Source organism: Cryptomeria japonica, chromosome 7 (assembly GCF_030272615.1).
Source record: "Cryptomeria japonica chromosome 7, Sugi_1.0, whole genome shotgun sequence".
In the NCBI taxonomy this organism is placed as follows: Eukaryota; Viridiplantae; Streptophyta; class Pinopsida; order Cupressales; family Cupressaceae; genus Cryptomeria; species Cryptomeria japonica.
In genome coordinates, this window is record NC_081411.1 from 467,306,540 (window position 1) to 467,330,720 (window position 24,181).

At 35.5% G+C, this 24,181-nt stretch overlaps 1 protein-coding gene across 1 annotated transcript in view; it reads right to left on the reverse strand.

Annotated features, from left to right (window-relative positions):
* LOC131065721 (probable pyridoxal 5'-phosphate synthase subunit PDX2) overlaps positions 1–24,181 on the reverse strand; it is a 132,578-nt gene that overhangs the window by 611 nt on the left and 107,786 nt on the right. Inside the window, exon 7 of the mRNA XM_059208758.1 lies at positions 6–100. Coding sequence (XP_059064741.1) covers positions 6–100 — 95 coding nt within the window. The remainder of the gene's footprint in view (positions 1–5; positions 101–24,181) is intronic.

Consider the following 24,181-nt stretch of genomic DNA (forward strand, 5'->3'; position numbering starts at 1 on the left):
CATACCAACGAGTGTCTGATGTCAACTCTGGGTGAAAAGCTGTTGCTAATAAGTGCCCCTGCTTCACAGCTATAATGACTCTTTCTCCTTGACTTTTCGCCTGTCAAAATGTGCCCCAACAAGGATAACCTTTAGAGACATAATAGACTGAAATATTTCCTTCTTTTCTAAACTCCTGTGCAAAGCAGGCGGGAATATAAAGTGTGCATCTTTGTATTTCCCATGTAAAGTCCAACATATGTGCAGACATATGACCAATCAACCTGATAGGTGTCTGATAGTGTCTCAACTCTTAATCTAAGCTTTCCTTGAGGAATTTTCTTTTTTTTAAGGGTTGGCAAATCACCCCCTTCGTGAAGAAAGTTTTGACTAAGAAGCCACAATGAAAGCATCTAATCCATTAAATACTATGAATATTTGCACCTACCCTTGTCCATCGAGGTGTGCTGCCCTCAGAATTGGATGTGGTGAATTACTTATATTTATAGAAAAAATAGAATGGTATCCAGCATTTGAACCTGGGGCTCCACCATGAAAGCCCCATTAATTTACCAGCTCATCCATTAACTAATGGAGTACTTGTTTGAAGAAGCAAAGATGTCTTAGGCATTCAGACAAGAACTTTGATGATACAAAAAGCTTTTGACTGTAAATGCCTATCAAGGGACCGGATGCAGCCTATGTAAAACTTCTAGTGATGCTTGGGTGAATGATAATGTCCAAGATAAGAATAGGACAAGCTAAGAACTCATGGATTGAGATAGAAACAGAAAACTAATCTGCTATGAAATTTTGAAATTTTTTATGCATTGCATTTAGTTCTTCATGTTTCTAACCAAAATGGCTCAATCTTTCATATTTGAAGTCCACGAGCATTAATTGTTTGTACATGCAGGAACTCGAATTGGTAAATTTAATGGTTTCATGCTTCCTCTTTCCGCCTTGGCCAAGTGTGCAGACCTTCCATGATTTGGAGTTAAATTAACATGCAGAGGAGTTTGATATATTGAGTTTGAAATTTTGGATGATGTGGATGAAGTCTCGCTTGTTGTGTTTTAAGACACAATGGGCTCCTATGTTCTCTCTGTCAAATCCTGGCCCATAGAAACTAGTGTGGGTTCAGGTTCACAAATTTGCGTACCTGACAAATTTTGCATTGAAGAGATGCTAACAAGCATTGGCTTTTCCATTTCAGGAGATTAAGTTGGATCCTCTTACTCTAATTAAGGAAAGTCATGAAATCACGAGGGCATGATTCAAAATACATTTGCACAAGAGGGATCTTCTGGATCATATTTATTATCTTGTTAATGATTGTGAGCTTTATGCAATAAACTGAGATTGACAAGGAGTTAGTTTTATTCAAGGTCTGACATCGAAATGGAACTGGCCATTCCATGTATTTGTAATGTCCCCATTTTTTGTTACTCCAACATCATATTTAGCTCCAACTTTCTTGGTGAGTGCCCACCTTTTCAGAATGGAATTCAGTTATTGGCATTGAGCTTTGGAGTTTTTGCCGAGTCCATTGATGCTTTTGGGAGTAGTTTCGACATGTTGGGTGCATTCCAAACATCTTGGAGGAAAATGCTATTTTTGGAAAGCGTCTATTTTTAGTAAGTCGGGATCCCCGGTTAGCTCTTGAGTATATAGGCACCTTCAAAATTCACTTTTGAACTATTTTTGCATTTTTCGTAATTTAAGTTGGTTGTGCAAGAAATAATTAATAATTAAATAACTAGCAATTCCACTCATAAGAGGTTCAAGGGATACAAGTAAAATTTAAATGTATTTTAATATTACTAGTTAAATAACAATACAAATCTATACATGTTTTAACTACAAATATGAATTTTGATTTGTACCAATAGTCATTGTATCATATAATTAGATATAGATGTTATTCAACAATGTTTCAAATTTTGTTGATTTTCCTCATTGTTTTAGAAACAATTAGATTCCTTTGAAGAATCATATAATAAAATTTTGAATGTTATCATGTACGATAGAAATTTCATGTCTTTAATTTAACTTATAACCAAATCAAATTTCTCTACAATAAAAGTCAAACATCGCTAATTTATGTAACTAGTTTTATTTTTCAACTCGGACTAGTAAGGCTTATCAGACCACACTTTAATCTAATTTGTTTATTTTATTGAGTACTCACAGTCTAGGATATTTATTATATTTATTATTTATCTTCTATTCACAGTTCATTGAGATTTACATTTGGTAACTGCACCTAAAGAGACCAGTTTTTGGCTCTATTAGTTTACCTCTTATGGTAGTGACTTCCGTTACTAGTTTGGTTTCTACCCTACACTTTTAAGCATTCAATAGTAGAAGCTCATTGTTGCATCAGTAGGCATTTTACAAGAAGAAAACATTAATGACATGAAATACCCAAACATATGATGATGAAATTGCCTAGTATACGCCATGTCTGGGCTTAAAGTTTTCCCATGTAACTATTGGGCAATGTTAAATGAGTGAAGGACAATGTTTTGTGATTCATTCAATCATTTGCTGATTGAACCCGAAATTACATGGCAGAAGATCTAAAAACTATCTGCTATACCTCTCCAAAGCTTTGATAAGTCTAGCTTGATTAGCATTCTCAACTTTCTGTCTAGCTTTAAGGAGCATATGATTTTCTACAATGCAACCATGTCATCCATGATTTGTCCCTGAAAAACAAAATTTAATTACGATTGTGAAATGAACCTATGTGTCAAAGGCTTTATTTTTTTGGCAATAAGCTTCAAAATTACCATGTAAATAGTTCTATGGAGGAAGATAGACCTATAGTGATCCATAGCTTGCCAATAGTGGCATGTTGTGATGGTTAAGTTGTTGTGTTGTTAATCTTGCCATCAAGGTTCAAGCCCCATCGACTCATACCTCCAGGTTAAAAGCATTTACCCCTTTAAAAAAAAAAAAAAAAGTGATCCATAGCTTCAGCATCAACCTAATTTGTATGACCAATTGCGAGGTGCTGCTTATTCTCTTTAGAGGTCTTTTTCCTTCGAGGTTCTACTCCCTCCAATATATCTTTATGGATTACTTCCCAACAAGTATGACAAATTTGAGTTGAGAAGCCATATGATAGAACTCAAGGTTTCGTCGCCGTCAAAGGGTACGGTAACACAACATCTCTTATTAAATATTAAGTGATGTTTTTAACCTATGTAATCAGCTTGGGGACATTTGACAAAATTTTCATTGGACCTCAAACATTTCCCATTCCTCTGCTTTTATTAAAGCTATTTTGGAACGTATACATCGCATGACTCGAAATTTCTTTGTCTTCCTCAGTACATCTGCGACATTTTATTTATTTTTTGTATGGAGTTAACATCCTTCTTCTTCAATGTCAGTAGATTTCCACAATCCATTAGTCTAAATCTGTGTATGCTTCTGGATTCGATTGTGTAAGTTTTTTTGCATCAACGTTTCGTATCACTCTGTGATTGATCCATCATCAGGATGATAGTAGAGAGCACAAGGGAAAAAAAATTATGATGGATCACAAAGTGTGATCCGAAATGTTGATGAAAAAAAACTCAACACAATCGAATCCAGAAGCATACACAGATTTATCCAAACTGATCTGTGGAAGATATTGGTATTCAGTCTTCATGTTTAATCCATAGCTATCTATGGAGAATTGATTCCAGCATCATGCTATTTATTTTGCAATTCAGCCAGTTTCTATATTATTTTTTTGTTATTCTGAGGATTGTTGTCTTTTGTTAAACCCTCTCCTATAGTTTGCTTTCACTGGAAAATCCAACTGATCTTCTATGTGGGCCAATAACCTGAAAGTGCTGGAAATGATTGATTGTTTCAATTTTTAATGTTTTGTTGCAGATGATTTGACTTACCCAGGAAAAGAAACACAGCAAAAAATGAACCGGTCATGTACAGATTCTAAACTCACTAAAACCATGGCAAGTGACGTACCTTAAAATTATGTCGTGCTGTCAACCATGCACATGAGGAAAATGGGTATAATTTGCAGGAAAAATATTTAAAAACACTATCAAATCAAAAACTTTATAAAAATGAGATGAAGCAAAACCAATCTCCCAGCAGCTGTCGCTTCAACCCACTCATAATAAATGAAAAGTAGATCTAAAAATATCTAGCAGACTTTTGTGCTGGACACAAGATTTTTCCAGCCTTTTAACTGAAACTATGAGCCAAGTCATGGACCAATGCTTGGTGTCGTATAAAGCAAATGGTAACATCTGGCTGCTTCTCCCCATCAACAGCGACTCTGAAAAAAATCATAAAACGGAACTTCAAAAAACTGGCAGCTGAAAATGGTTTAGTGGCACAAAACGATGGTTTAACAGCGTGAGACAGATTTGCCAGTGAATTATGGACTGGCAAGTCCACTTGAAAGAAAGCCTATCAGCAAATTAATTGTAAGTTGTCGAAAAAGAATAATTTGAAAGATGAATTAAATTAATTATTTATAAGATGGTTATAAAAGTGACTAAAGTACCGGAAATGTTAAATGTGAAATAAAGTCAACTTTCAGAGCAAAAAGGTTTATTTAATTATAAAGTGATTTTAAATTATAATTTCCAGAAAGTTTCCGAGAGGATTATAAACAGGGTTGAAGGGTCTCTTTTGGTTCATTCTGGATTTTGATATTTTCTGAAAACCATATTTGTGGAGTTTGAACAGGATTATTCAACCATAGCCTAGGACAAAAACCCTACAATGAAGATTGGGTTCGGTGGTGAAAGATCCTTCCTGGCCAACACTGAAATCCATTCAGGGTATCAATTTGCAGAGAAGGAATTTTTAGGTACAGTTGTGAAAGTTTTGTAGAAATTTGATAATCTTATTGGTGTTGTGTGTGCAAATGTGTAGAAGCAAAGTTTATTGTGCACTATGAGAAAAGTGATTAAAAGAAGTAAAATATTTTTCTTTATGCTGAACTAACCCAGCCATACCATTTTATGGTACTTGAAGGAGTTCTACAACTCCCAAAGGGCATCGAAGAAGAGAGATTAAAAATTTGCCTTTCCATATCCTAGTGCACATTTAGGGAGATTCCTAGTCAACAGCTCTGTGAGTTTCAGTGAAGAAAAAATTCATACACTTCTCCAGCACTTCAAATCAAAAGCCGCCACCTCTGAAGTGGTCGCACCTGATAATAAGACAAATAAAAGGAATTGTGAATAAGCTAGGCCAAGTAATCAATTTAACCAGAGGTGGCATAAGCCTTTAAAGGAGATTTTGATGCTACTGGTGGGTTTTGTATGAGGTACGTGGAACAACCAGAGGCATTGGATTTGTATTAGCTTACTGGTAGCTCCCATCAGGTGAACATGGAGTTTGATATGCAGGGCGATATGAGTCAAACTCGGGGACGATTTTATCATAGCATGGTAGCCAGTGACTGTGAGGATGGGCCTGTGGGTTTCCCGAAGCATGGCAGTCAACCATGGCCCTTGGTGTATGGTTTGGAGAACCTATATTGCAGGCGCAAACCTTAAAGAGGATAGCTGAAGGTTCAAGGAGAAGATATTGATATTTCCAGTCATTAAAAGTAGGTGAATCTTGCTGGTTGTTAAGGTCAGAAGTTATAGAATTTAAATCTCTGTATTCTGCCCTTTCACAGCAGTTTGTTCTACTAAACACCAATGCTATTTGCTGTCCAGTCAATGCAACTATTTATCATTTTGTTTATGTACTGGTTATGAGCATTTATATGAATTTTCATGCAGTATAGTTAACTATGTTCGAACAAGTTGCATAAATCTGCAAATCAGAAATTTACACTGAAGTGTGAATACAAGTTCTTTGACAAAATGCTCTTCTATTAACTTTGAGAAAATAAAAGTACAAATTTTTAAATTGATCTGGAATATTACATTCCATCATCATTTTTGTTGCACTCAACCCAAGAAAGAATCCTAAAAATGTAAGCAAAGAAGAAAGGAGATGGGAGGGTTGCAAGGATTTCAACAAAAGAAAATTAACATGCAAGTGCAGGTTCCATGTGTTCAAATCAGTTTGTCAGAAAGAGTCCCCTAGAATTCATGCAGGTGTTGAAAGACATTTCTTTAAAAGAAACCTCAGAGAAGTGAACAAAACCTGAATTGTCAGCAACAAGCTAGGGGTTAACAGAGATAATGGAAATCGTGTTCCTTCTCAAGGTGGCCAATGACTGTCAAATACTGGTAAAAGTAACTTTCAGAAAACTGAAGAAACATTCTCTATTTTGGGTGATAAGATTAAGAAAATTAAGTTGTGGGGGGTGGAAAGTCATGCACTAGTAAAGGTTGGCTTCAGAAAGATGGACAAGCTATTTATATAGCAGATGATAACAGTAAGAATTTTTAAATTGTGAGAAGAAAGCAACATGGATAAAGTTGATGTTAGCACAAGCAAAAAGGAAGAGTTCTCAACATGCAACACAACCTTCTTGAGTTTCATGCTTCAGATTTTAGTGCCTTGAAGTGTAATGTCAGAGTATTGCACTATGATCAGGGCTCAATTCTTAGAAGATTGATTTTGTAAGATAAGGGCATCAGCAAAAATTTTAACATAATGTCACCCTTTGCCTTCTAAGTTACTTTTTCCTAGTTAACATTCATGATTGATTTTTCCACCCTATGCATATGCGTTGTTTAGAGCAATGGAGCAATAGTCTGCAAAAAATCACGATTATACCTGATTAATCCTGTATCCTGGAGCTAGCCGATTTATTCCCCGAAAAAATCCCGATTCATGAAAAAATCGTTGACCAAGTGTTGACCCAATTTTAAAAGATTTTTTGCACTTAAATCATGTTAAAATATGTTAAAAACCCCAAAAATGGCAAAAAAGTGAAAAAAATCATTGTAAAAACTTGCAAAACCCTAGAAAAACGCATGAAATTACTGAATTGCTTAGAAATAGGGTTGGTCTAAGACAAAATCAGAGTCAATGTGGAATCAACGTTGAAAAAGTTTGTTATTTTGTCCATTTTCGGGGGGTTCATCTTTCCCCACACTTGTTGAACCTTGGTGGCTACCTCACCAATGGAGTTTTTCTACCACAACACTAAATGTTCAAAAACATATTTCATATATGTAGATATAGATATATGATTTTCAATTTATAATTGATATAGTTAATTTTTGCTCAAACAAAGACATACAATTCATTATGTGAGCAATATATCTTAAGAGCTCCATGAAATAAATCTGAATGACAACAAACAAGCTTACATAGTTGTAATAAAAGAGCCTCCAACACACAATCATTAAAATTTGCCTCTACCTAAAATAGTAGTTGCAAGCTAGGTATTGCCAAAACCAGTGGCTTGCTAATCTTTTACTTCAGCTAAACAAATGCCTTTTGTTGAATTCTACCACATATAAAAGACTTACCAATTGCCATCAGGGAATATAAAGCATTGCAACTATGGAATATGATTTGATAAGCTTTCTCAAATATTGAATTACCCCTAGAAAACTCCTTGCCTCAATCACAATGAAAGTCTTGGATCACTTCAAAATGGCTTCCACTTTTACTAAACTCCTAACGATTGTTAAATCTCTGTCTGATAAATTTTGATCTCAGCTAATCTCTGATTTCAGACTTAGACAACTATTTGGTGTATTTGGTGACTGCCCTTTTAAAAAGTTAAATGAATATTTGCCTATGTAATCAGCAATATGAATATAAACAACAAAAATCTATTTTCTACAATTCATGGGTTAAACTCCTTGTCTCAATCACAATGAAAGTCTTGGATCACTTCAAAATGGCTTCCACTTTTACTAAATTCCTAGCAATAGTTGGATCTTTGTCTGATAAATTTGGATCTTAGCTACTTCATAGACTTAGCTAATACCCCTAGAAAACTTCTTGCCTCAATCACAATGAAAGTCTTGGATCACTTCAAAATGGCTTCCACTTTTACTAAATTCCTAATAATAGTTGGATCTCAGTCTGATAAATTTTGATCTTAGCTACTTCATAGACTTAGCTAATCTTTGATCTCGGACTTAGACAACTATTTGGTGTATTTGGTGAATGCCCTTTTAAAAAGTTAATGAAATGCCTATGTAATCAGCAACATGAATATAAACAACAAGATCTATTTTCTACAATTCATGGGTTAAATTCTATTTTATTTACTCTCTATAGCTCTATGCTATGGAAATACCCTTAACTTTTAAAAAAAAGTAGTTTGTGTCTATTTTTCTAAAAAATTTTACGATTTTTTAAAATCCAATTTCTTACCCATTTTTTCAAAAAATCTTATACTTTTGGTTTGGCGATTTTTTCCCAGAATGATTTTTGTTACTATGATAAAAAGCATTGTAATTGTGGAATATGATTTGATAAGCTTTCTAAAATATTGAATTAACCCTACAAAACTCCTTGCCTCAATTACAATGAAATCCTTGGATCACTTCAAAATGACTTTTACTTTTAATATTTGTTTGTTAACTTTTGATCGCAGTTAATACTTAGACAACTATTTGGTGTATTTGGTGCCTGCCCTCTTAACTTTTTAAGAGATTATTTGCCTGTGTAATAAGTAATATGAATATAAACAACAAAAAATTATTTTCTACAATTAACAGGTTAAACTCTATTTTATTTGCTCTTTATATCTCTATGCTATGGAAATGCCCTGAAATTATTTCAAAAAATTGTTTTCTCTTTTTCTACAATTTTAAATGTTTTTTTTTAAATCTGATTTTTTCCCGTGTTTTTGCCGATTTTTTCAAAAAATCTTATACTTTTGGTTTGCCGATTTTTTCCCTAAACGATTTTTGCTACTATGCTTTCAACCACTTAATGCAAATGAACAAAAGAAAGATGCATAAACACAAAGCAATCAGCAACAACATAACACCAAGATTTTATACGTGGAAAACCCGGTCAAGGGAAAAACCATGGTGGGGATGAGACCCACAAAATGAGTGCACTCAAATATAAAGATTACAAGGGAATGCACATGCATTCAGGCACACTGCCTAGAGCTTACAACTCAAAATAAGAAGGGCTCCAATCCTGAGAAGACTCACTGTCTTACAATATCTCTCACAAAAGATAATTGGAATGTTTGAACTAAAAAATAACATCTACGAATGCCAAAGTACAGTTCCAGTTAAGCACAAAACACTTAATCTCACACTGCTCTGTTCCACTATTTTTTAATATTCCGGAGCACAAATCCTTCACTTGCACATGTTAAACTGTGCACAATCGATCACAAACGCTTTCCACACATCCAACGATATACAAAATGATCATATCCATCAGTCTTATATATCCGCAACATGAAATTAGGTCTTCTACATGTCGGCTTCAAGAACACTATACAAATAATGAAACGTGCATACATACTCGACTCAATCCAAACTCCAATGCATATGCGAACCAAAAAGAATTGTCCACACGCTTCACAAATGTCGGCTAAACATCTTCGATCACAAAAACAATCACCAAAATTACTCCATCAATTACGCACAACAATCAAATATCCAAGTTGACCATACCACACTGTTCAACCCAAAATCTTGTACATTGGATCTACTAACTCACACGACAATCATCACCGGAGGCTAAGATTCTGGAGTAAGGTACTCAAGACATCTAACTATCTTCCTCTAGCTCCGCAACACAAAATATTCAACCGAAATGAAATGCCAACCAAAAGACTACATTCTGTCGGATGCTCTGCTCTATCTCGCTAGACTTAACCAAATCTTCATTCTGACTTTCGAAACGATTAGATTACACAGTGCGAATGGAATAACTGACTTGGGTTGCCATCAATGACAACACTGGATGACCTGTGCAGCGTCTCTTGCCATAGTGCTTAACAAGGTTTAGGCTAACTTTGCACTGTAGCTTACAATCACCAGACCATAAAAACTATGAACCATGATTCCATCAAATACCATTGCATTTCTCCATTAAGATTGATGAACTTCAACTAAATTTGAGAAGTAACAAGAAACCATGCAACATGTAGAAACAACACATAGAGATCCACCTTGCTTCAATGAAAATCATCTATTAACTCCAATCTTGGCAACCATTTCGAGTTTCCTCCTACTCTACTGCTAACTACTATCTAACAACTATTGATCCACTATTAACTATTAACCTTTACAAATGAGAGCACTGAGCCTTATATAGAGGACTTATTACAATTCAATGGCTCTGATTGATTCGAGATCAAGGTTCGAGATTACATGGCACCCTAATAATTAGGGTTAATTACAACTAACTTCCTCTGGCTAATGAAATAATTACAAAACTTGGGACATATGTCCTTCTTTGAATGTGCATCAATGGGAATTGAGGTTAGGTATGTTGAACAAACTCCGATGCAATGCCATGTGTCACTTGTTCCTTCCTTGGATGAAACAAATATAATGAACTTGGATATGTTGACTTGGAAGAATTTGATTGGGTTGATGATGACTAGGATGCCATCTCAGCATGTAGCTTGTAGATCACCATGAAGAAGTGCTTGTGATTGAGGCATATCTCTTGATACTCAACATTATACAGTTTGCTCAATGTGATGAAGGTAGTAGGACATATTCCTAAATTGCATCATTTTTGTGATCAAGTCCTCTAACTTCGCTTAACTCTTTTAAAACTATATCATTCATCCTTGATCACGTTTTACTTTTTGTTTTCTTGTTTGGAAATTTTCATTCTCTTGTGATGCATTTCCATTCTCAACTTAAGAATCTTGAATTATTTCCTTCCTTAACCCTCTTTGATCTTGAAATTCCTTGGTGGAGTTCTTGATTTCGTGATGTGGAATCCCTTGTGATGCTTTGCATTTCATCCACATGTTTGGGTATTTCATCCTTGTCCTCTCCTAGATGATGTTTTATCCTTGTCCATACTACCTCCTCCTGACAATCCTTGGTCTTGAAATGTGGAACAGGTCCTTTATATGATTGAACTCATTGTATTGACCTTGATTCTTCCATTAATCCTCGCCTTGGACTTCAAACACTCCCTTGACTTGGTGAAATTCCTCTCGATGTAGGAGTATCTCCTTGTTGTACTAGCTTAGGATCTTGGATTTCCAGAGGAAATTCAAGATAATTGTAACATCATTTTTTTTTGCAATGCTAAAATTGTAAAATGTATATGTTGATCTCCTCCATTTCTTGAAGTATTGATGTTGTTTGTTGATGTTACTAGTTCCTCCATGATGCAGGTTTGCCTTGGAATGTAGACCTCCATCCTTGTTATATCTTGGTGATGTCCTCTCCTTGTGAATGTCTTGAATCTTTGAGTTTGTCATAATCTCCTTGTAGAGTAACATTGCCTTGATCCCAAAAAGATCAAACCACAAATCACTAATTTTTTATATATAAACTTAGTCACTGGGTTCGCTGAATTTCGTGTTTGAAGTTCGAAATTCGGCGGACATTTAAAAAATGTATAAAGTTCGTTAAAATTCATCACTAAATTCGTACAAAGTACGTTTTATTAGGTTTTTCCAAAACAAAATTCCTCCTGCTTGCGGCTAGGGCACAACATATTTCTTCAAGTCACAACAACAGAGAAATGGTGGGTAAAAGGAGATGTTTTACATGAAGAGCTATGCCACCACGGGATCAATTTGCTCGATGTTGCGATGGCTATCAGGCAATAGATTTGATAGTGTATGATCTTTGCTTAGAATTCATTCGTTCCACGATTGCTATCTCTCTCGTCGCTTTCATTCATTCCCACTACTGCTCTCTCTCCCATCGTGATTTCATTTGGAGATTTTTGAGTTTTCTTATATGTAGTTGATTTAAAACTTTTCTATAGTTTAATTTTTTTTTTAAAACATACATTTTATATTTTAATTATTTACATTTATTAAAACATTAATATTATTTTATTTATATTAACATTTAATTTATTTAAACTTAATTTTCACCCTTGTTGAACTTCATCTAAGTTTTATGGTTGCCAAATTTGAATCTGAATTCGAACCTGGTGACAAGGAACAAATGCAAGGCGCAAATTCATGATGAATAAGGACAAAACACCTAAGTGCATTTTCTTGGCATGAAGGGACAAAATGAAGGGCGGGATTTGCACCTAGTCAAGGACAAGGACAAATAGTGACGTGCTGAGCATAATTCCTTGGTGAGCATGGACTAAATTGATGGGAGCGCATGTGAAGGGGACACAAGGACAAGGAACGAGTGCACAACTTCAAGTGTTCCTAAGGTGATCAAAACTTTGGGCACATTTTCACTAGGTGCATGGACAATTCAAGGTTGAGTGCATCTTAGGAGGTGGCAGGGATAAATCACAAGTTCCACTTTCACATGCTGAAGGACCTCAAACCAAGTAAAGATGAGGAGCGCATTTTAGACTATTATAGGGACAAATCACTTAAATTGCTAGGCATATATTGGGGGTGTCCAAGGACACAAAACTAGTTGGGCTCCACTTTGAGGTCCTTAGGGACAATGCACAAGCACAATTTCCTGATCTCGTGAAGAAAACACCTGAGCGTATTTGAGACATGCTCAAAGATAAAAAACATCAAATCTTGATTTTGCCCAAGGAAATTTCCAAATATGTTAAGGATCAAATCTTCTACGTTCCCTAATCCTGTCACGGTTGGAAAATCCAACCTTGACAAGGAATTCCTCTTGTCTAAGCATCATGTTCCCTGAATCCTTACAACATTGCCCAATGTTTATTATTTCACAACTTGACTCACATTGACAACAATCCTTACAACTTTGATAACATTTTGCAACATGGACAATTTTGACAACATTTTGCAACATTGACAATTTTTGACAAGTTTTGCACTTTCTCACAATTCCACTTTTAACCCTCTGTTTTGATGCCTATACATGAATTCCAGGCTCAAATCATGACTTACGCCAATGACAAAACACATCCCTCTTATAAACAAAGGTTAAAGACCATGATCATTGCCAAGCTAGGACAACTAAAACCTAACACCTAAGACAGAAAGCAAAAAGTGGGGGGTCCCCATTTGCAATGGGGCGATGTGTGAAAACGTCACAATAGTTCTCAAGGGGGTTTCTCATGTGATTGGTAATGACTTGAGTAAATCTTGCTCAAATTGCTTTCTCGGCTCCTATTGGTGAGCCACATCCACCATCTACTCTGATTGCTTAGCTTGCTATTCCATTGGCTTCGGATCAGCTTCAGCCTACTCTTGTGGCAATTGTTTGAGGTTTGGCTACTCCAACTTGACATTCCTCTATTTCTGATGCACCCTTCGATGGACCTTCTATAGGGGAATTTCTTTTTGCTTCACCTAGGTTTGAGGACTTGGAAGATATCTTGGATAGATGTACAAACATAGAAGAAAAGTCTTCCTAAATTTGTCTCTAAATCTCATACTAGAGTGATGGGAGTGAGATTGAATTGGATTGGGTCTGACATTGTTTACACTAGAACCTTGGGTGCTCCTTTTTTTTTGGCTATAGTTGTGCTGGTTTGTGCCTGGCAGCTTTGTTGCGGTTGTGTCTTACTTTCTTTTGGGAGGTCATTGTATTTGTCCCTGCCTATACAATTTGTCAAACTTGAATGTCATGGTAGATACTCATTGTTCAATACAGAAATTAATATAAACTAGCAATTGCACCTTAGTGTGCAATAGGTACGCCGAAAAGGTGTGGAAGGTCAATTAGGAAAAATATTGTTCTATGTATTGTATACATTTGGGGAATACATGAGGTCGATTGATAGGTCATTTGCAAAATGATGTTGTTTGTGCAATAAATGTCTTAATGGAAAAGTGATAGATTGAAATCAATTATGCACCCACTTACATGGATCCAAACATGACTAAAATGAAAACTAGGAATCATATAATTAAGCTTCATTACCAATAAGAGTTTATAAAAAAGATAATCGAGATTCATTATCAATAGACTCATGTTATGTTCACAATAAGGAGAGAGGGAGATATAGGGATATAAAGAGGGAGAGATAGAGCAAGGAAGAGTGATTGAGGGAGAGGGGGGTGGGGGAGGGGTTAAGGATATAGATATAAAGATATAGGGAGATATGAAAGAAGAAATATGGAGATGAAGGTAGAGGTAGAGATGAAGATATTTTGAGAGAAAAAGGAAGAAATAGATTGAGATAGAGTTATATGGAGAGATAAAGATAGGAAGATGTGGGAGAAGTAGAGAAGACAAATAGAGTTGGAGAGAGGGAGAGATAGAAAGAGAGAGAAATAGGGATAGATAGACAGGCAGAGAGAAATAGGGAGAGAGATATATATGGGAAAATAGGGAGAGAGATAAAGATGTATTGGAAAAGAGAGACCGAGGGAGGGATAGATGTGGAGAGAGAGAAAGAGAGATAAATAATTCATTTATTATAAAAATCAAAATTATATGTATTAGTTTCCTATCATTTATTTTGTAAATATTGATGTGATCCCATGGAAACATTAATATCAGGTTTTATTATTGCCAATAGAGTGTTGCTTTTGTCGAAACAAGTATAATTTTCTTCATGTGCATCACCACTTGTTGCATTTCATCAATATGTGAGTTTACAATTAGAGAGGTTGGTGGAAAAATTATTCAATAAAAAATTAGAAATAATTATTAATTAAGATGACAATAATATAATAATTGATTAAAATATCTATAAGTATTTTGTCATTATTTTGAATTTAGAAATAAAAATTGATAACTTATAAATATATATATATAGTATATAATATTAATGTTAGAATTTTAACTTAATTTTTCTTTTAATTTATAAAATTAAATCTTACTTAAAGTAATTAAACATATTCTAATTAATTTTAATTTTAATTCTAATCTAACAAAAAAATTATATAATAATAACTTAATCTACATAATTAAAATTTTAGTAATAAAATATGATAAAAATTTTATTTTAAATCTAATTTTTTACTATTATTATCTTTAAATTCTATTATTTTAATTAAATTTATATGATATTAGCTTTAGCTCACCATTAAACTTAATGTAAATATAATATTAAACTTAATCTTAAATTTAATTCTTATATATAATATTATTTTAAACTTACAATGTAATTGATCAATTTTAAATAAAAAATATCATAGTATAAATAATTATAATTTATTTTATTTTAATATTTTTATAAATATTTGATTAATTATAATTATTTTATAAATATTTGATTAATTATAATGTTAAACTAGTGTTACATTCTAAACTAAACAAACATTTTTACAAATCTTTAATTAATTTTAAGAACTAGTGTTACAATCTTAGGGCTTCACGTATTTCCTCTACATAATAAGAAGGTTTTTAAAAATACAAAAAGTAAATCCAATTCTATTTTACTCAGCTTTCAATGCTTCTTTAAAATGCAGACTTTTAAATAATATTTGTTCCATTCGTGGTGCATGAAAAAAGGCAAACATAACTTAAATTTGAAATGCATTTGTTAATGGAACCCAACTATCATTTATATTTAAAATCAGCTTTCAAACGATGCCATTGTACTATTGCTATTAAATGCAATTATCGTAAATCGTAAATCGTGAATCGTGAATCTTGAATTCTGGGCAAGAGGAAAAACCGGAAGTGGGAAACGACGGGAAAAACTTGGAAAAAAATAGTGAAACTGATCGACGGTTGCAGTCTTTCCAATCGTCTTGCATCTGCTGAGGTGTCCTGTCAACCGTGGATGCATTTTTAGAGGTCGTCCTTTCCATAGTAGGAGACGCCTTCGGCATAAAAATCTGATATTTCAAACGATGCCATTGTACTATTGCTGTTAAATGCAATTATCGTGAATCGTGAATCTTGAATTCTGGGCAAGAGGAAAAACCGGAAGTGGGAAACGACGGGAAAAACTTGGAAAAAAATAGTGAAACTGATCGACGGTTGCAGTCTTTCCAATTGTCTTGCATCCGCTGAGGTGTCCTGTCAGCCGTGGATGCATTTTTAGAGGTCGTCCATTCCATAGTAGGAGACGCCTTCGGCGTAATAAAACTAGCAATTGTTATCATATTACTCTTCATAAAGAGCGTCATCATCATCATTGACATTTAATAATAAATGTAAATTAGAAGAACTACAAGGAGTGCCATTGGGAATAAAAGTATGTTGGATCTCTAACACTTCAGAAATGAAGATTGTTTTGCAGCATTAGCATCCAAGTCAAGTGGGTTTGGCTCTAGACCCCACAACTTTGTTGCCTCTTGTAGTTAGTTTGCTGGTGCAAAAGAAGCTGATATTTGGCATGCATGTAAACTCACTTTACCTTTTTTGATGGCTATCAATTGTGCTTTATTGAGTGGATATGGTATGCACTTAAATTTTATTTAGATGAATATAATTTGGGAATATATTGATGCAAACTTAAAGAGGTGGAGTTCCAAAATTATTAATCAAAATTTAAATGAAAAAAGCTGCTTCAAAAATGAAAATAAATTAAAATTTGGAGAGTTCCATTTTAAAAATAAAAAAGCTAGTCGTGATAGAATTCTGATTGCAAGAGGGTGTTGGTGTTGAAATGTTTGGCCATGGAGCTACCACCAATTGTTAGCATTCTTCTTATAATTGTCACAAAGAGAAGAAATACTTCAATTATTGGAGTGTACAAAATCAACAAACTCATTAATAATTACATCCTCTACACCAGAACTAGAGAAGAGTTTAATAAACACTAGCATGTACCCATTGGTGATCTCTACATCTTCGTATGGTGCAAGTCTCCTTGGCAAAAAATGATCTCAATGTTGTAATACTTTGAAGTCAATTTAAAGGCCAAAAGATGACGTAAGGTGATCATTTTGTTCCACTGCTGAAGAATTCCATGTACAAGTTTGAAGAATTTTTTTTCAAAATCTTCAACAAACTCATTAATAACTACATCGTCTACGCTAGAACTAGAGAAGAGTTAAATAAACACTAGCATGTACCCATTGGTGATCTCTACGTCTTTGTATGGTGCAAGTTTCCTTGGCAAAAAATGATCTCAATGTTGTAATACTTTGAAGTCAATTTAAAGGCCAAAAGATGACATAAGGTGATCATTTTGTTCCACTGCTGAAGAATTCCATGTATGAGTTTGAAGATTTTTTTTTTCAAAATATCGCTCTTTGTCATTTATGATGGATTAACCAAATGACACGAAACTGACAGCAAATGATCACTAGGAGGTAGGCGATCATTCCTAGGATAACAAAACATGGCAAACCGACCCCAATAATTTATGCACACATTCCAAAGCGCTCAGCCACATGGTACAGCCAGCTAAGGTACGATTTTGCAAAAATAAAATTCAACACACCATTTTAAGCTCTATAAACTTGCAAAATGAATTGCTTAAACCATAAAGAAAGATAGATGAAATACCCAGAACGAGGAGAATGACACACTGAGACCTGCTACCCAACATCCACTTCAACACACTCCGTGACTAGCAACAAGAACACACTACAACATTCCCAAAAATCAGAAATCTAATATATAAATCTGCAACATTATCTTCAATCCACTCCTTTGAATGAAGAGCAATCTCTGGCTCAACTAGTTGTTGTATTGCAAGCAAGAAATCAAGCTATGGCTAGGAGGTAAGTGTTCCCCGAAGCTTTCACTCTGCATTTCGGCAGCATTTCATTATAAAAATTCTTGGATACCAAAAACAAGAGCCCAACACTCTTATTTATAGACTGTGTCTCCAAATTCAAATTCAAATTCCCTCCAAATGAACGCCAAACCCAAATGCATATTCACTTCACATTATTTTGAAATTACATTTCATTTCTCCTTTCTCCAAATCGACCTTCTCATAGGAGCAAATATACTTTATAAAAATGACAATAAAATCATAATGTGGCATCCAAGGTAGATAAGTGAAATATATTATAAAATTAACTTATTTCTCCATAAGGCGTCCATCTTGCCTTACTAATATTTCACTTTATAAAGTATTTTTCCTCAACAATAAATCCCTAATATATAATTAAGGAAATGACTTAGATATCAATATAACTTAAGCAATCCTTTTAGAATAAACCGTCCAACCTTTGCCTTAAGTTATAATTTAATTTAAAACACCATTTTTCATCAAATACTGAACCTGCCAAGACAAGCTCCAAGGATATGGGGAAACAAGCTGGAAGAATTGCTCTACCAAAAATAGTCATTGAACTGAGCTGAAGAACCCTTGCCAAGAATAGCACCAAAAAATGCTTGGAAGACCAACTACTCAAACTGACCTGCCAGAAATAGCCATCTGAATAGGCTTGCTATCATCCTGCTAAAAATAGTACTTACTAAGAATAGCATACTGCTAAAAATAGTAAGTGTTTCCAAAGTGATTTTAACCACATTCTGAGAAGCCGTCACACTTACTAAAAATAGTTTTTAGTAAGTCCGAAAAAAGTCACCCGATGCAGGTGCATGTCGAACCATCTTGAAGCTCTCTGAAAACCCAAAAGGAATCCAGAATCCAAACTATCAAACTCCCACATACACCCCTTGAAAACACCAAAGAATCCTCCTAGAAAATAGGAAACCCTTATTTCTGCTCCCGACTAGCCTACGGGCCTCCGAAATAGGCTAATGGCCAACTGAACTAATCACTACGGAGAAGGGGACATTACAAGCTGATAAAAGAAGTTGAGATATTTGATAAATGATTTCAGATCTGATATAAGTTTGTTTTTGGTTTAAAGTTTCAATTGGTATTAATATTGATTCACCCCCCCCCCCTCTCAGTACTAACCGGATCCTCATAGGATTAACACGCCCCATTGCAAATGGGGACCCCCACTTTTCACTTTCTAGGGTTAGTCCTTTTTTCTCAGTCCTAGGTTGTCTTAGGGTCTTAGCTATTAATCTTTCCATTGAAGGGATAACATTTCTTGAGTAGCTAGAGAATTCATCAATTCAGGTGGAAAGGGATTGAATGAGGAGTCTTCCCTAGGTTCATTTTTGAAGATTAATTGGACATGGACTTTGAATTGATTGAGGAATTGGAAGTTTAGATGAGTAAAGTATAGGCAATGAGAGAGATTGAATGAACTATCTACATAGACTCATGTCCCTTGCTGGAGCAAACTTGCCTTAGAAACGTCCTTGGCCTCAAGATTATAGCGAATTCCTTCCTTTAGCCTTCTTGAAGGGTAAAAGTTAACATGTTTCGTGAAGATTTGGGATATGATCTAGTGGAGTGAAGGAAAGTGAAGGATTGAATTCAAGGATGTTTGAGATCATGTACCTCTCTAAGGACTTAGGGCAAAATTTTGCATTTAGCTCCCGTACCTTGCAAAGGTCATAGAGCGAAATTCTTTCAACAAGTCATGTACCTTACCAAGGTCATTGAGCGAATTTTCCATCTAATTCATGTCCTTGCCAAGGTCTTAGGCCGAGAATTTCACTAAGGTGATGTACCTCATCAAAATCCTAGAGCAAATCTTGTCTTATAGGTCTTGTCCTTAGAAGGGACGGTGAGCGAATTTCTCACATCTTGACCTTGTCCTTAGAAGGGATGGTGAGCGAATTTCTCACATCTTGACCTTGTCCTTAGTAAGGACAGTGAGCGAATTTTACCTATATTGATCTTGACCTTACCAAGGACATAGAGCGAAATCCTCATCAAGGACATAGAGCGAGACTTTGTTTTAGGTCCCGTCCTTCCGAAGGTCACAGAGCGAATTTTCTTTATAGATGTTTTTAAGGGCTGAATTGATGATGCTTTCAAATCGATTAGGTAAAAGAGTTTCAAGTCATGTCCTTGTAAAAGTCATAAGGTGAACCTGGCAAATCTTATCTTATAGATCTTGTCCTTCCAAAGGACATTGGGCTAAATCATTTGCATGCCTTCTCCTTGCTGATGGTAGACTGAACTAGAATGTGTCCTAATGCGAACTTTGTTTAGAATCAACCTTGTCCTTAGAAGGGTTAGAGAGCAAGTTTATTATTATAGGGCCTGTCCCTAGCAAGGACATGGAGCGAAACTATTTATCTTGACCTTGACCGCCCAAAAGACATGAAGCAAATTGATGAGAGCGAACTGTTAAATATGTCCTATCCTTGCCAAGGACGATGAGCGAACCTCACTATAAGTCTTGTCCTCTCCAAGGGCAAAGAGCGAAAATCATATAGGGCTTGTTCTTAGAGAGGACATAGAGCGAAATCATTCCATCACCCGAAAGACATGCACCTTGCATAAGACCCAAAGGGTGAATTTCATCTTTGAAGTCTTGTCCTCTCAAAGGTTAGTGAGCAGATTTTATTTTAGGGCCTGTCCTCATCAAGGACAGAGAGCAAATTTCACATCTTAACCTTGTCCTTACCAAGGACAGTGAGTGAGCTGCACTTTGAAGTCTTGTCCTTAGGAGGGTTGGTGAGCGAAGTTTGTTATAGGTCTTGTCCTTACCTTGGACATAGAGCGAAATTCATCTTTAGGGCTTGTCCTTGTTAAGGACGTAAAGCAAAACACTTATCTTGGCCTTGTTCGCCCAAATAACATGCAGTAAGTTGAATGAGAACATGCTTTATAAAGGTCAGCCAGCAAATTTCAATATAGGTCCTGTTCCTAGCAAGGACAGAGAGCGAAAAATCTTATTTAGGTCTTGTTCTCTCAAAGGTCAAAGAGCAAAATCTATGTTTTAGGTCCTGTCCCTAGAAAGGACATAGAGCGAAGTGCACTTCATGAGCTGACACAATGGAGTGAAGTTCATATGATGTTTTCAAAATTAACTAATACATGACCTTAGCGCCTAAAACAAATTCAAAGTCAATCTAGAGGTAAGTCGGCAAAGGTAAGTTCTTGATTTAATTTAATTCATGACAAAGTCGGCCTTAGGGTAAAAGACACATCCATTCACCTTAGGCGCCTATAAAGGTAAGTGTGAAATCCTCATTTCAACATCACTTCAAATTAAAACATCCCTGATTAGCAGAATCAAGAGCAGAACAGAGAATTCACTGATTATTGTCAGTCCTTTGATCAGATTTAGTGAAAAATCACATGAAATCAGAATGAGAGATCAAGTCAAAATAGAAGTATGAAAAGGTTATAAATCATATGTGTTGATGCTTATTTGTTTATTTTGCAGAAAATGAAGAAAGAAATGGAGAGAATCACGTTGGAGGAAGATCAAAATAAGTGTCCTAAAGAGAAAATGTCAACATCAAGATCAAGTTGCAAGGAAGATATCTACACCAGCATGTAAAGGGAGCACTTCATTTACAAGCACAAAATACCTAAGAGGAATCTTGATTCTCACCACACCCTGAAGGTATGAAGAAATCAAAGGAGTATTAAGGAGAAATCATACAATCACTCAAGGCAAGCAAGCAAGGATAGAAGAAAGACTTAGCTACATCAATACTCCCATCACCACTACTTTGAGCAAACTAGAGAATGTTGAAGAGATCAATCAAATCAAGCCTACAAAGGTGCAAATTGAAGTGGCATCCCAGATGGCGTCCCAGTCATCTCCACCAATCAAAGAAGTTCCACATCAGCAAGTCTTGATTCAATGTACCTGACTCACCAGTGATGGCACAAACTCTGAGGCACCTACCCCCGATATCTATTCGTCCACATTCAAGGAATGTAATTTTCTCATTGGCTAAGGAGAGTTTGTTATAACAAACCCTAATTAGGGTTTTCATTGTAGAATCTTGGCCATTGATGGACAATCAATCCTGGCCATTCGTTGTAAATGAGCTCTCTATAAAAATTCATTTGTAAAGGTTAATAGTTGGAGAATAGTTGATAGCGAAAATTTAATAGTTGGAGAATAGTTAATAGCGAATAGTTAATAGTGGGAGAATAGTTAATAGTTGGAGAATAGTTAATTATTGGAGAATAGCTAATAGCAGTAGTTAATAGTCAATAGATAGTCTTAAGAGAATAGGATAATAATTAGAGTTAGAATAGATTCAGAGAAGGAAGAATTGTTGGTATGACTTGTAAATGAGATATTCTTTTCATTGAAGTTATGGTGAAATTTGTTATTTCAACAAGCCTCATGGTTCTACTTCTCAATTTGCTTTCATGTAATTAGATTGAGTGGAGGAATTTGTTGAATGTACTTATGTGGAATCGGCCTAATCCATACCACTAGCCTCTTGCTACTTGTAAGAGCGCCTTGTGTGGTCAACTGGAATAACATGAGCTTAACCTCGAATCATCCTACAATCATTGTTTATGCATTAACTTGAATGGTGATCAATGTTTGGCGATAATGGTTCGAACATCTTTGAAACATCCTTAGAAGATTGCACTGAGCTTGTGTCGAATTGTTCAAGTTGATGGTGGGACCTCGCTCGATAGGGTTCCATATAGTCATTCATCTATGTTCTTACATTCTAGGACCTAGAATAGACTCTCTCAAACCCTACCTCTTTTGCTATTTTTTAATCTAAGTTACCGGTTCCGGTTCGGATTCGGGTTCGGATTCGGGTACGGGTTCGCATATTCGGCAAAAAAAAAAAAAATTTGGGTACGGGTATGGGTTCGTCCGTACATATATATATATATTTTAATTTTTTTTAATATATATATATATATGTTCAAACTTCAAACATCAAAATTATATATGTTCACAGTTCAAACATACAAATATGAAACATCAAACATACAATGTAACTTTCCCATACAATGATACATAGATGATAACAGATAAATCATAAATCAATAAATCATAAATCCATAATTGCCAATGCCAATAAATATTCTGAATTAATGGCTTGGGTTGGATGCTTCAGATGAAGATGAATATGGAATTTAAATCCCATAGATGGCTTGTAATTTGAATGTTTAACTTTATACTTTATTGTGTCATGACATTTTCACATTTTGAAACTTGAAACTTGAATATTATCTTTTTTGCAAATTATGAATATGATTAAAAATATTGTTTTTTTATTGTTTTTAAATGCTTGCTAACCCGTGGGCCCCGTTTTTGGGAACCCACGGGCTTGGGTTCACCCGGGTCCTCCTGGGTTCGCCCTGGGTCCCACTCGGGTCCTGCCCAGGCGGCTGGGCAGGACCCGGGTGGGACCCAGAGCGAACTGGACCAGGACCAGAACCGGGCACGGACCAGGACCAGGACCCAGCCAAAATAGGGGAGAACCGGTATCTGAGTTTTTTATCTTTCAATTGAGTAGATAGGACCTAAGTTCCAACAAATCAAGCATTCAGGCATTCAAATGTAAGTCCCCTTGTGATTCCAGCATAATCACATCAAACCAACTAAGCTTATCCACACGTAGAGACCCTACATTCATGAACCTTGGAGTCTTTCTTGGATGAACCTTAAGCAAATCTTCAGCATCCAAAAGATTCTGTTCAAGAGAGGATAAGATACTTTAGGTATTTTATTTTGTGTTCGCATGTGCATAAAATACACATCAACAAGTCGGAGCTCTGCACTGAGCTACTAAGAATAGCAAAAATGGCACTTACCAAAAATAGTAAGTCCTGAAAACAACTCCAAAAGGATTGCTCTTCCAACCCTGAAGATGAGCTCATAAAACCCAAAAAGACTTAGAAATCCTGTCAACTACCACCAAATTACTAAAAATAGTAAATTCAGAATTCTTCCCGAAATTGAATGCATGTTACACCTCTACGAAGCTTTCGTAAAACCCAGAAGGAATCCACAATCAGAATCATAGAATTCCAACTAGTCAAGCATCAAACAACTCACACAACCTCCCAAAAAATTGGAAACCCTAATTTCTGCTTCCAATTATCCTACGGGTCTCCAGAATAGGCTAATAGCCCACTGAACTCCACCTCACTAAGAAGGGGACATTACACTCCTACAATGTCAAAGGATCATGACTCTTGACCCAACCCCGTAAAGGATCTGGAAGTCCATCCATAAATAAGACAACAAGTCTCCTCTTTGAAATATCTGTCAATATCACTGCTAATTGCTGAAATTCTGAAATATAAACATCCATTGATCCCCACTGTCTGAGTTGTGCTAGCTCTTTGAAATGCAGCTCAGGATCTTTGGTGTCAAACCTCTGAATCAACCGTTCTGTGAACTCAACATAAGAAGTGATCTGCCCATGTCCCATAGTTACCATACTGTGGTGCCACCACTCATGAGCAACTCTACCAAGGTGTATAGTAGCATACTTAATAACTTTCTCCCTAGTCATAGGATTCAGCTGTAGGTAAGTGTCCACCTTTTGGACCC